This window comes from Cynocephalus volans, chromosome 14, assembly GCF_027409185.1.
Source record: "Cynocephalus volans isolate mCynVol1 chromosome 14, mCynVol1.pri, whole genome shotgun sequence".
Lineage (NCBI taxonomy): Eukaryota > Metazoa > Chordata > Mammalia > Dermoptera > Cynocephalidae > Cynocephalus > Cynocephalus volans.
The window spans coordinates 44,532,581-44,545,968 of NC_084473.1; the positions used below are offsets into that span (position 1 = coordinate 44,532,581).

The 13,388-nt window shown below is 42.0% G+C and overlaps 1 protein-coding gene across 1 annotated transcript; it reads right to left on the reverse strand.

Annotated features, from left to right (window-relative positions):
• Nucleotides 1–9,079: 9,079 nt before the first annotated feature.
• Nucleotides 9,080–10,108, reverse strand: LOC134362418 (E3 ubiquitin-protein ligase RNF113A-like). The gene has a single exon (XM_063077654.1). The coding sequence runs from the start codon at nt 10,106–10,108 to the stop codon at nt 9,080–9,082; it is 1,029 nt and encodes a 342-aa protein (XP_062933724.1).
• Nucleotides 10,109–13,388: the final 3,280 nt, after the last annotated feature.

Consider the following 13,388-nt stretch of genomic DNA (forward strand, 5'->3'; position numbering starts at 1 on the left):
AGTCTGAAGGCTTTAAAGGTTCCTGAAGTCTCTTCTATTTCCAATAATATTATTCTCTGAAATTTTTCTCCAATAATTAGCTAAGCAAAGAGGAAAAGGTGCACTTTTATTACACAGCCAATTCTTGATAATGCTGGGTGTAATTCTCCCATTTTAGAAATCTTCAGCTTCTTTTTTCCCAGACTCTTCTTCATTCATTCTTTCAGCAAATATTTATCTGGTATTTATCTACTAGATACCAGGCACTGTACTAAGCACAGGTGTATGGGGGTGGAGAGCCATTTTCCTGTGTAATATTACCCAGGCTGACTCCAAGATTTAACATCTCAGTCAGAAAAGGGAGAGGAGTGTTAATGAAAATATTTGCCATGCACTTTCATCAGAGTAAAAACAATGTCGTGGGAAATAATTCTTTACACTTCAGTTACTTGGGGTGGTATGTGAGGGGGTCTTTAAGAAGGTGGTATCAATGGAGAAAGGGAAGGGAAGGATTCTTAGTGACTAGTTGTTTTAATAAGAACCTCCATCTGGTGCATATTCTACAAATAAGTAGTACACATATCTGCAACATCTGAGAACTACTAGGAAGCATCAGTTTTAGAGAGGAATAGAACAAAGCTTCCTTTCTGCATAAGAATATATTAGCTTAATGTTGCTTTTTTAAAAAAGTTTCCACCGATCTTAAAAACACTGAAATCTAAGACATTGGACTCGAGTTTGAGAGTGAGAGAATCTCAGTCTTGCGGACATACAGCCAGATCAACAGCAAAAGCAAAAAGGAAATGAAAAAAAATGGGGCCGCAGCATGAAATACTAGGAATCCTGGTCCCTGCAGGGAGCCCAGGAGACTGGCAGGAACACAGCCCCATTTGAGCCACGTGATCATTCTCTAGGCCTTCCCTGGAACCAGGAGACAAAGGAGAGGGGAGGAGACGTGGGGACAAAGAACAAGAGCTGTAGAAACTAGCCCTGGGGTGAGGATGCCTCTGTCACCTAGTCTGAGTTTCTGTATTTGTTTTTTATCTCTCCCAAAGGAAGTTAAAAATTAACCCGAGCTGTAAAAGGACTAAGCAAAGACACCAGTGAGGTCCCCCAGTGTTCCTGCTCATCCAGTCTGTTTGCCATGCTGAGAGCATAGAGTAGAGAGGAAAAGATTTCATTACAAGCTTGAGCCCCCTGCCCCTCCTTTCTGGTCTCTTTTCTTCCTTTCAGGTCTCCTCTCCCACCTCCCCCTCAGATCCTCCTCTCTCTGCCTCCATCTTAGCATTGATGTGCCTTAAGTTGATGTCCCTATGCTGGGATAAGTGTATTATAGAAGAGAAAACTGTGCTTCTTGACAAATAGGTGTCCCCAAACAACCAAATGGTGGAAAAGGAGATCTCTTTTATTATTTGATATTGTTTAGGAAAATGCAAATGTCATGATAATGAGGCCAGTTTAGTGAAAGCAGGAGGGAGATTCAGGCCCCTGCATGGCTATGGAACCCATTTCCTCTGGGTACAGTGAAACTATTTCCTCCAGCTTCACATTTATGATGATTTTTGTTATTTGGAATGTTTGTGAGTCTCTCTTTCTCTCTCTCCCTGTCACACGCACATACACACACTGAGAGCTAGATGCAATTTAGAAATCAAATCTCTGTTGAACAGATTGTGAATTTAAATTTTGGAGAAAAGGAATAAAAATTCCAGTTTGGGGCTGGCTGGTAAGCTGACTTGTGAGAGAGTGTGGTGCTGACAACACCAAGGTCAAGGGTTTGGATCCCTGTACCCTCCAGCCACCAAAAAAAAATTCCAATTTTACAGTTCAACATTACCTGCCTTTTCTTTTTATTTGTAGTTTTGCCTTGGGCTCCTACCTGCTTCTATTCCTGCCCTGTGGCAGCTCTGGAGTCACTCTGCAACCTATTCTGGTTCTGAGGGCTGCCTGATTCGCAAATGATTCTTTGCACAATGACACTGTTAGATCTAATTTTTCTAAACTTTTTCTTTAACACATCTCAGACTCAAATATGAACTCACTCTCCCCTTCGAATCCACTGCCAAACCCGCTCCCTCCCCTCTGATCCCTGTCTCTGTAAACGGTTCAACAATTTACCCCATCACCAAATCTAGAAATCTGGAGTCAACCTAAATTGCTCTCTTCTTCTAGTTTCCTACATCCAGCTGACTCTACCTCCCAAACACCTCTCGGGCCTGTGCCCTCTTCTCCATGATCTTCATCTCCAGCAGTGTCTTAGCTCAGGCACTTCTTTGCTACCTCCTTTTATAGTCTCCCGGCTTCAGTCCTCTGCCCCCTCCAAACGATCCTCTATATAACCACCAAAGGAATTTTTCCACACATCTTATCACATCACTCCCTGGATTAGTCATCACTTTCATAATATCCAAACTTCTTTATCATCTGGACTTTACCTTCAGCTTTATTTTCCATTATTTCCCTGGAGGTACCCTGTAATCTAGCTATATTCAACTACTTTTATCTTCCAAACGTCATCACACAGTTTACTCATCTTTAAACCTTTATATAAGCCGTTCCTTTTGTCCAAATACTCTTTCCCCACTTGTCGGCCTGACAAATCCCTGTTCACCTACAGGACAATTTAAGCATGCCTCCTCTGTCCAGCCTTCTCTTGCCTTCTCTGTGCTCTCAAAGCACCTTGACATTTCTATATCATATCACTTGTCTTCTACTGTAGTTGTCTCTATCTGCCTGAGTCCTGGACTGTGAATTCCTTGAGCAGAGTAGCCTATCTTATCCACCTTAAGATGCCCAGTGCCCAGCACTGAGGCTAATCCAATAAACATTGATTGAAAAGACAGATGATTTACTAAAAAGAAAGCCTCTTTAGTCAAGAAATTTGCTATTGGATAAATAAAGTTAATATATAAATGAAAAAAAAGGAATGTAGAGCTGTGTATAAATGCAAATTAATAAAATGCCATTAGGCTAAGACCAGAACTCACTGATTAAGACAAGACTTTCAACTGAAATCTTAGTGATTTTTAAAATCAATTTTTATAAGCTCTTACATGAAAACTCTTTGTCATATTCGTAGAGAAGTATTTTTCCGAATTTGTTGTTTGTCTTGTAATTTTGTTATTTTTGATTTACAAAATATTTACATTTTCATATAGTCATACCTTTCAGCCTTTTTCATAAGTTATTTTTCTTTCATTACTTTTATGCTTAGAAAGAGATTTCCCATCCAGAAAGCAAATAACTATTTACTGAATATTTCTTCTAGATTTTTAAATGATTTTGATTATTTGCATAATTCTTTAATTCATATGTACTTATTCTCAGGGCATAGCATGAGATCAGGACTTTAAATTAATGCATTTAAAAAATAACCAAATTTTTCAATACCATTGAATGAATTATCCATCTCTTTTCCAATAGGTTCCCTATAAAAATGAGCACCCAATTATAAGCTCCTTTTGAAATCAATTGGAAGTTATTCAGTGCCAGAGTTTATCTGACACACAAATACACCTTTCTCAAAGTTCTGACTACTGAGACATAAACTTTAGGGTTGACAAGAGCATTGAATGAGTTAATGCATATATATCAGCTATTATTTCATTCATTATTGAAATATTGTAGTTTAATGTTCAAATTATTACAAATTGCTAAGAATGGACTTGCATGGGAAATTAGAATATAGTAATAATGATGTTTAATTATTAGCCAAAGTGCTGTCTCAGCTAAAATGTTTACTCAGTGGACTGCCATGAATGCTTTCAAATAATAATCATTCTTGTTGGTGTACAGGAAAAAATCACCATCCAGACTGAACTTTGGAGCTCTGAAGGAAAAGTGATTAACTTTTCCTGAAAGACACTTATAGAGATTAGTTTATAGACTCCCCCAGCCCCCACGGGTCCCCATGGTGCCCTCATGATAGGTTTGGGAACCATGATGTCTTTCTTCTGAAAAGCTCACTGTTGTACCCTGGTATTTTTGCCTGGAATTAATATGTAGCTATTTCTTGCTTAACTTCAGAAGTGTGTCTGATCTCTCCCAACTGTGCTGGAGGTTTCTCAAGAACAGGGCCTGACTCTTTTACTTCTTGGACACCATTTGCACTTAGTACAGACTTGTGCACATAAATTAAGTAAATTAGGTGTAGTAAATAAGTTACAAATTAATCCATGCCAGCCTTGTGCTTCAGTGGAGTGATTACAAAGGTCCTAAAAGGCCCAGCTGCCTCAAACATGTCCCTCAAAGACATGATTCTGTGACTTAGATCCTCACCATCACTTGCTTCTTTTGGATAAACCATTTTCTCCAGAAGGCCTGTATTAAAATGTAAATATCTAATCTAGGAGGTATACCTCACTAGCACATTGTCTAACAGTTTCCTAGCAGAGAGCTTGGGCCTAGGGTTGTGTTCAGAGAAAGAACTGGAGAACCTGAGGTCCCACTTTGGGGAGCCCCCAATGAGGGCTGTGAACAGATGAGCCCACTGAGCTGGGCACTTGTGGGGTGGGGCAGGGGAACACTTAACTGGGGAGAGGGAATATCGACACAACCTGAATTTATCTGTAGCGTAGAACCTTCCCAAACCAACCCAGGGCTTGTTGGTATGAACCTAGTATTAGAGTGAATTCCCATCTGACTTTGGCAGACAAAAGACTGATCCAAGGTTACACTCAGCCTTGTCTGAGAGGCAACTAAGTGCTAGGCCAGTGCTCTCTGCCAGCTGTTCCACTTATAGAAACACCTGCTGATCTCAATTTATTTCATTGCAATTGCAATGAGAACCAAAGCAGGGGAGCAGAGAGAAATTGTTTCTGGAGTAACCAGAGGGCTTTATTAATTCAAGTTCTCACCTGGAATTGTCCTCAAGAATCATGGGAGAACAGGTTGAAGTGGTGTGGCCTTTGATCCACCACCAATAGAGCTACTGAATTCTGAGTGATCCTGTGTACACAGACACACCTTGCCTATGTTACCTGGGAAGGGCATCCGTGTACATAAACTCAATGTTTTTCTATAAACTGCTTTGTGGGGTGATGGGTGGGGTTCAGAAGTCAGCAGGATCCCACAGTGAGTGGGGAGGTCACAGCCACCAGGCGGGATCCTCTGTCCTCCATAACCCCCAGCAGGAAGCAGACACAAAAGGTTTCTATGGTTATAAGGGCTTGGCTGGTTATTACTTTCATTCTGATGGGCGTTTCTACAAGATATATGCAAAGTATGAAATATTTTATGGCCATCAAGAAAGAAAGTCTGACACCCCATTTCAAAGAATAAAGACCCTCTGTAAATATGAGCACCTAACTACAAACTCCTTTTGGAACCAATTGGAAGTTATTAAGTGCCAGAGCTTATCTGACACACAAACATTTCTCCAAGTTTTGTCTACTGAGACATACTCTTTAGGGTTGACAGCACCAAGGCCATGTGGTGTGGTGAAAGAGTATAGGTTTTAGAATCCCACAGACCTAGCATCAAGTCTCTGGCCATCATTCGTCAACAGTGGATCTTGGGTGTTACTGAACTTTGAATAACCAGCTTTTCATTTGTAAAATGTAAATAAGTGATACCTAGTTTACAGTTTCTGTAAAGATGAAACAAGATAACATGATAGAACACACATTGTGAGTGCTTACCAAATGTTTCATGTTCCCTTCTCTTCTTTTATAAATGGTCAGTGGACTTCACTAACTACTAAGGAAGATTTCTCACCAGTAGCCAAATAAGACTCCGAAAACCTTCAAGGGTAAGAAGAATCTAAAAACAAGCTTGAAAAAAGAAAGCAGTGTGTTTCATTAAGATTTGTAATTATCTACAACTGGACAATGCCAAACCAATGCTGATTCTATTGATTCTATACACAGGAGTTATGTGTAGGGATATCTGTTTTGCCACTGAAGCTAGAAACTCCTTGAGGGAATGTATAAGGACCAAGAGCCCTGTCTGCTGCTGAACCTGAATCTCCACAGAACTGGTATGAAGCCTCATACAATTTGACTGTTCACTAAAACGGAATCATATTATCTCCCTTCCCCACCAATTGGTTCTGAAATATAATTCTCCATTGGTAATGTTGGATCCCCTTACAGTTCACTCATAGGCCAACTCTCACATTTTTGCCCCCATCTTGTGCTTAACAACATGCATCAAATGGTTCCCTGTGCTTTGGGACAGAATATTCCTACTAGAGTAAGCCAGGTTGGGTGACGTACAAGCCCAGCTATGCATGTGTCCTCATCTACACTTGCATAATTCCACTGGTTAGTGATCTCCATTCAATGGGCTCCACTCCTTGCTCCTGCAAAGCCTTTTGTGTCTAAGGAAAGAAGCAAAATGCCTGTCCTCCACATCAGGATAGCTCACTAACCCTACCAAGCTCTGAGATATTTTTTGAGCTATCTGTAGCATTTAGACCCACATGCTAATTTTCCTGGGCTGTCTTTTTGACAAAAGAGGAGATGGAAACTAGGTTCTTAACAGTGCTCCAACTTTGTTAAGTGACTCAGCTTAGCACCCATTAGCTGCTAGCTGTATTCCAGCAAGTTCTGTGGGTTGCTGACCATGGGGAATGGGGGGTGGGGGACAGGTGTTATGGCAACTGTAGATTTGCTTTCTATAAGTCTTTATATGGTCATCATCATCACGATCATCACCACTATTTTAACCAGCTGCTAGTTCACCTAATAAATCCTGCTTGGAAATGGAAATGTGGTCATTCATTTACCTGTTCACAAGACTTTCCTACTGACTGCTGGAAGTTCCCCTTCTTTTTTGCAAACAGGGAACTAACAAATATATGACATAGCTCCCCTCCCCACTCTTCTATCCACATTCTTGATTTCCTTCTTTCACTTCCTTCTAATTCACTACAGTCATTCTGCCTCTTACTCACTCGGTCCTCAATGACTGCTGATCCTTAGTACTATAGGATAGGGACAGCCAGGACTTCCAGGAACATTATCAAGCTGTGTATATTCTGAGTCAGTTTTGTATACAGTAATGATGTGAGTTATGTACAGCTCAGTCAAACTATGAACTTGACCATTCACTCATCCTGAGTAAAAGTACAAATGAAATTAACTTTGTGATATTTAGTTCATTCTTATCACACACCCTGATTTTCTAGGGACATCTCAGGAGTTGGGACATACAGATCATTCTAGAAAGAAAAGTAATCTAAGTGTGTATTTTTCCTTCCTTTCTTTATTATGCCTTGCAAACAGCCAATGCATTAGTTCCCAACCAGCTCCATGAGAACCACTGGAGACAGCCTTGTTTGACCCTGTTCAGTTACCAGGAGAGGGAATGTCCTCATATCATATATAGACACTTGGCTGTTTGTTGCTACAGAGGTGTCATTAAACATGAACACCGCCATATCTAAAAGAACTCTCACACCACCATGTCTAAAAAAACTCTCAGGTTTCATCAGGACCGTTGCACACGTTGTAAATGACCTGTCATAAAGACCACACCCCTCTGATCCTGATAAGGCAAAGGTTAAGGTCCATCTCTGCCATACTCTATTTCCTTCTATCTAGGCCAGAACACCACCTCTAGAACCAACTGTTTCCTCTCTCAACTGGCTCTGAGAACACTGTATTCTTTCTACTGTGTTGAATGTCTAAGTCATACACAAACTAGATGCCTAATAAATACATATTAATGATAATGACTCAACCATTCAGGTAGTTATTAAGTTAAGACCAATTACCCCATATCCCCTATTATATGCTCCCAGAGAAAGCACTTCTGTCCTCCCTACAAAGGCTGCCACCATCACTACACTCTGCAGGGGACAACAGTCATCCTGAAGCCCCCTAACCTTTGTACTAACTATTCAAAATTCACACAGTTTTGGCTCATTTCCCATCTCCCTCCAAGAGCCTCTCAGGCTAATCCCATCCTGCCTTATATTCCCATTTGCCTCAGTCACTGCTAGAAGAACAAAACTTCTAGGTCATCTAACATCAACATGGGATAATCATCCTAGTACCTCTGAGTCCATCTCTGAATCTGATTGAATCCATCTTCCTTCCCTTCCCAAACTATTCCACTGTGTTCTTTGCAACTCCAGATGTGTCATCATCAAATGTCCTGGTAGCCTCATCCTCTTCTTCAAATGTTCCCTCCACCTCCCTCTTCTTCGAACGCTCCCTCCACCTCCTGGCGGTAAAGGACCCCATCTCCTGAGCAGCCCTCTTGGTTAGAAGCTGTTTTTACATTTCCCCTGATATCCCAGGCACCTCAGAGCCAGGAGGTGTAGTAGGTTTTCTGCTCGCCATTTCTTTTTTTTTTTTTTGTCCTTTTTGTGACCGGTAAGGGGATGGCAACCCTTGGCTTGGTGTCGTCCGCACCGCGCTCAGCCAGTGAGCACACCGGCCATCCCTATATAGGATCTCCCTAGTGCGTCACGGGGCCGGCCCTCTGCTCACCATTTCTAAGCCAATTCTTTGCTTTCCTCCTTCAAACACCCAGCTCCTTTGAAGCCTGCTATCTCTCTTATCCTTCCAGCTCACTTACTCAAGAGCCCCATTGTTACAGTCCTTCAACCTTGTCTGACAACCATTTCTTTCTTGTCTGTTGTCTTCACTTTGCTGTTTGGAAGTGAAGCTTAGGTTCTACAGCCCAGCATTTTCATCTCAGTTTTGCAAACACCTTCTCCAACAACCTTCTTTCTCTCTTCTATCATATTGAGCTGGAATATCCCAATTTGGTTGAACCCAACTACCAATCCTTTCAGAGCCTCCACGCAAGCAGCTGATCACTCCTGGGGAAAGCCACACAATATAGCTGATTTCACTTTGAATTGGTGACCTCAAACCTCAAATAGGCACTCCACACTGCCTGGCAATACTATCAAGTTTCCCAGGTAAGTTCACTATCCTACTCTAAAGTGACTATTTCTCACTTTTCCCTTTTTTTTTTTCCTAAAACAAACAAACAAACAAACAAAAACCCTCATACCACAAAGTTTTAAGAAGAAACAGAATGTCTATACAGCCTTAAATTACCTCTCTCCAAATATTTATTATAACTGATTCCCCCCCCCCAAAAGAACAACAAAATATTTCGAGATTTGAGAATTATGGGAAACCTAAGTAATGGGAATCGGACCCTCATCGAGGTCTTCCGAGGAATCGGAAACACCACCCTCTGCTGCAGCTCGATGCTTCTTCAGTTTAGCAACCAATTCTTTAGCTGGATTGAAGATACCACTGGTCTGCTGGTCACAGATATAGCAGCGTGGGGTGGTGCGGAAATGCTGCAGTGCACAGTTTTTGCAGAAATAATGCCTGCACTTGGTGACAACTGGGTTTTGGAAGGCCTGGTGACAGATGAAACACTTGAATGGTATTTCCTCGTCCTGGCTGCCCACTTCATAGTTTTCGTCCTTGCAGACACCATAGCGACCCTCCTCAAGCTCACGTTCGATCTGCCACCCAGGTTTATAGTCTGAACGGTCATGGAGGAATTTGCAGCTGTCTCCGAAGCCACAGGAGCCAGTCTCCTTGTAGTCCTTACAGGTGTCGGGCTGGTAATCCCAGCGCACGGTGGCACGGAGATGCTCGGGCGCTCGGATGGGGCCCTTCCTCCTCATCCCGGAGGAGGCGTTGCCCACAGACGCACCCTGGGGCTTCACATATTTCTTATAATTATTGATTCCCCGATAGATCTTGTCATCCTCCTTGCCCCGCAGCTCCTCCTGGATCTTCTGGCTGCGCTCGAAGATGGCCTGTGCGTCCCGCTCCTTGTCCGTGTCTAGCTGGCAGACAGCTGTGGCCCCCATGTCCTCCGGCCCCGCGGGTTTTGCCGAGCGGGTGGACTTGTAGGCCAGGCCGAGGCTCTCGAGCTCACGCTCCTCGTCCTCGCTCCTCGGGTCGCCCTTCGCCGCCTTCTGGTTACCTCTGCCGCGGGTCTCCCGGGTCGCCGGGCTGTGGGCCGCCCGCCTCCTCTCCGGTCGAACCACAGAGCTGCCCTCGTCACTACCGCTGCTGCTTTCTCCGGGCTCCGGGTCGCAGGCCGACCGCTTTCTGAGGCCCGCAACCCCTTTCCGCCCCGGCTTTCTGAAGAAGAAGCCGCAGGCCCTGTCCGCAGTCCCTCCCGGGGAAAGCCGCTCTGCCATTTTAGAGTCGCGAGCTCAGAAATGGCGGCGGCGTCCCGGATCTCGCGGGGCCTCCTCACGTTCTGAGCGTTTGAACGTGCGCCCACAAGTTCTTCAATATCCCTCCCTTCCGGAGGTGGCGCTTGATGTCTTTCCTCTCGGGCGAGATACGGTGACACACTTCCAACGCATAGAGCGTGAAATAGGAAAAACAGCCAACAGTGGAAAGATCTGGCAGACTCCACTTTATCCAAGTGACGGAGGTTAACGTCACTAGTAAGAAACCATGTTGCTATCACGAACCTGCCGACATGATTAGACAGGGCTTAACGCCTGCCTCTGTGGCGTTCTTCCCCCAAACCCATAACCTCGATTGCTCATGAGAAAACATGAGACAAACCCTAGAGGAGGGACGTTCTAGGAAACACCTGGCCAATACTCTTCAAAAGTGTGTAGGTCATAAAAGAAAAGAAAAAGGCTCAGAAGCTCTCATAGATTAGAGGAGACTAAGGAAATATAATGACTAAATGCATGCAGAATCCTAGACTGGAGCCGGGAACAGTAAAAGGACAATAGTGGGAAAAACTGGAAAACTGCAAATTAAGCCTGTAGCTTAGTTAGTAATGTTGCACCAGTGTTAATTTCTTAGTCTTGGTAAAGTTACCATAGTTATGTAAGATGTTAACATTAGGAGTAATTGGGTGAAGGACATAGGGAAACTTTCTGTACTGTATTTGCAACTCTTCTATAAATATAAAATTATTTCAAAATAAAAATAAGAAATATGGACTGGTTGGTTACCTCACTTGGTTAGAGCGTGGTGTTGGTTAAGGGTTCAGATCCGCATGCCAGTTGCCAAAAAAAAAAAAAAAATTAAAAATAAGAACTCCTATATCTTTTCATCCCGATACCCTTCACTCAGTTGGTGACCTGACTTCGTATACTGTTGATAGAATAAGTGTCAGAGCAGAACTCTTTCATTCTTCCGCCTCCACTTTGCCTCCAACCTGCTCTTACAATAGGAGATTGTCCCTGTTCTCAAGTTCCTCCACTAGTGCTCTGGGTCCCATCCTCTCTCCACTCTCCCTTTCTCAAATAACTGGAGGATGTCCCTCCTCCAGTTATTTCTCTTCTTCCCACTTTGTCAATCTCTCCCTCTCTCCTGGATCATTTTCATCGTCATATAAATATGCTGTATTGTCTCTCACATTAACAAGCCTCACCTGTCATCCCTCATGTCTTTCACTTTACTTCCTCATTTCTCCCCACCTCTTGTTAAACATTTTGCAGGAGGCAAAAGTTACCTCCACTTATTCTCTCTACTTCTTTTTCTTTCTTTCTTTCTTTCTCTCTCTTTTTTTTTTTTTTGGTGGCTGGCCTGTACAGGCATCTGAACCCTAGGCCTTGGTCTTATCAGCACCATACTCTCCCAAGTGAGCTAACCACCCAGCTCATGTTCTTGATTGCCATTTCTTCTCCATTTCTCTCCATGCTGGCCAGCATTCCACTGAAATTACCACATTCTATGGACTGTTCCATGTCATCTTACTTGACTTCTTAACACTCTAAATAAACATTGATCTGTAGTTAATAACAAGCATGCTGAAGTATTTAGGGGAGAAGTGTACTGAAGTCTGCAATTCACATTTGAATGCATCAGAATAATAACACAGGTATCTGATAACACACATACAAGGGGCTTTCAAAAGTTTTGTGGAAAAGTGGAATTAAAAGATAAAAATAAAAAATATAAACTTTATTTCTCAACATAAGCTCCATCAAGTTCAAGACACTTTTGTAAGCAAAGATACCAGCCATTTAGTCCATCCCTACAGAACTGAGAGTCCTAGGAATTTAACCATGTCAATGCAGTCATTTTTACAATATTAACTGAAGAAAAATGGGTGCTCTTTAAAGATTTTTAAAGATTAGTAAACAAAAAGATGTCAGAATAAGCCAAATCAAGACTGTAAGGTGGATGCCTAATGATTTCCCATTGAAACTTTCACAAAATTGTCCCCATTTGATGGGAGGAATGAGCAGGAGCATTGTCTTGGTGGAGGACTCTTTGGTTAAAGGTTTTCTGGGTATTTTTCTACTAAAGCTTTGGTTAACTTTCTCCAAACACTCTCATAATAAGCAGATGTTGTTGTTCTTTGGGCCTCCAGAAAGTCAGCAAGCAAAATACCTTGAGCATCCCAAAGAACTGTTGCCATGACCTTTTCTCTTGACTGGTCCCCTCTTGCTTTGACTGGACCACTTCCACCTCTTGGTAGCCATGGCTTTGATCGTGTGTTATTTTCAGGACTGTACCGATAAAACCATGTTCATCTCCTGTTGCTATTCTTCAAAAAAATGCTTCAGGATCTTGATCCCATTTGTTTAAAATTTCCATTGAACTCTCCACTCCTGTCTGCAGCTGATCTGGGCACAACAGTTTCAGCACTCATATAGCAGAAAGTTTGCTCAGCTGTAATTTTTTCAGTCAGAATTGTGTGAGCTGAACCAGTTGAGATTTCTATGTTGTTGGCTATTGTTTCTGCTGTTGATCATTGGCCTCTTCAATTACGGCATAAACAAGATTAATTTTTTCCTTGCAAACTGATTTGGATGGTCTGCCACTATGGGCTTCATATTCAATGTTGTCTCATCCCTTCTTAAAAGGAGTTACCCATTTGTAAACTGCTGATTTCTTTGGGGCATTGTCCCCATAAACTTCTTGTAAAGCATCAATGTTTTCAACATTATTCCACTCAAGCTTCACCGTAAATTTGATGTTGGTTCTTGCTTCAATTTTAGCAGAATTCCTGTTGCTCTGATAGGGGCTCATTTCAAACTGATATCTTATCCTTCTTAGTGCCTCAATTTAACTCCTATTACAACAAGTTAGTTTAAGTTTATATTGGTGCAAAAAAAAATTGCAATCCAGACATAATTTTTTCATATGCATTTTTCATGAACTTTTTGAAGACCCCTCATATAGTACAACATTAATGGTATAATCAAGGGGTGGGCACACAGTTTTCACTATAAAATTATTTTTACTTTTCGCTATGTTTGAACATTTTCATAATAAAATGTTGAAAACGTGTATACACCTAATAATAGAATACTAAAAAATACTTATTCTTTTCAAGTGAACATGAAACATTCACCAAGATGGACCATAGGCTGGATTATAAAGAAAGTTTTGATAAATTTACAAGAACTGAAATCACCCAGAGTTTTTCTCTGGCCCCACTTGAAATTGAATTAAAAATCAGTAGCAAAAAGATAACTGGAAAATCCCTAAATACTTGGA

Excerpts from the sequence above, each read along its gene's own strand:
- LOC134362418 (XM_063077654.1), bottom strand. The coding sequence starts at position 10,108 with ATGGCAGAGCGGCTTTCCCCGGGAGGGACTGCGGACAGGGCCTGCGGC.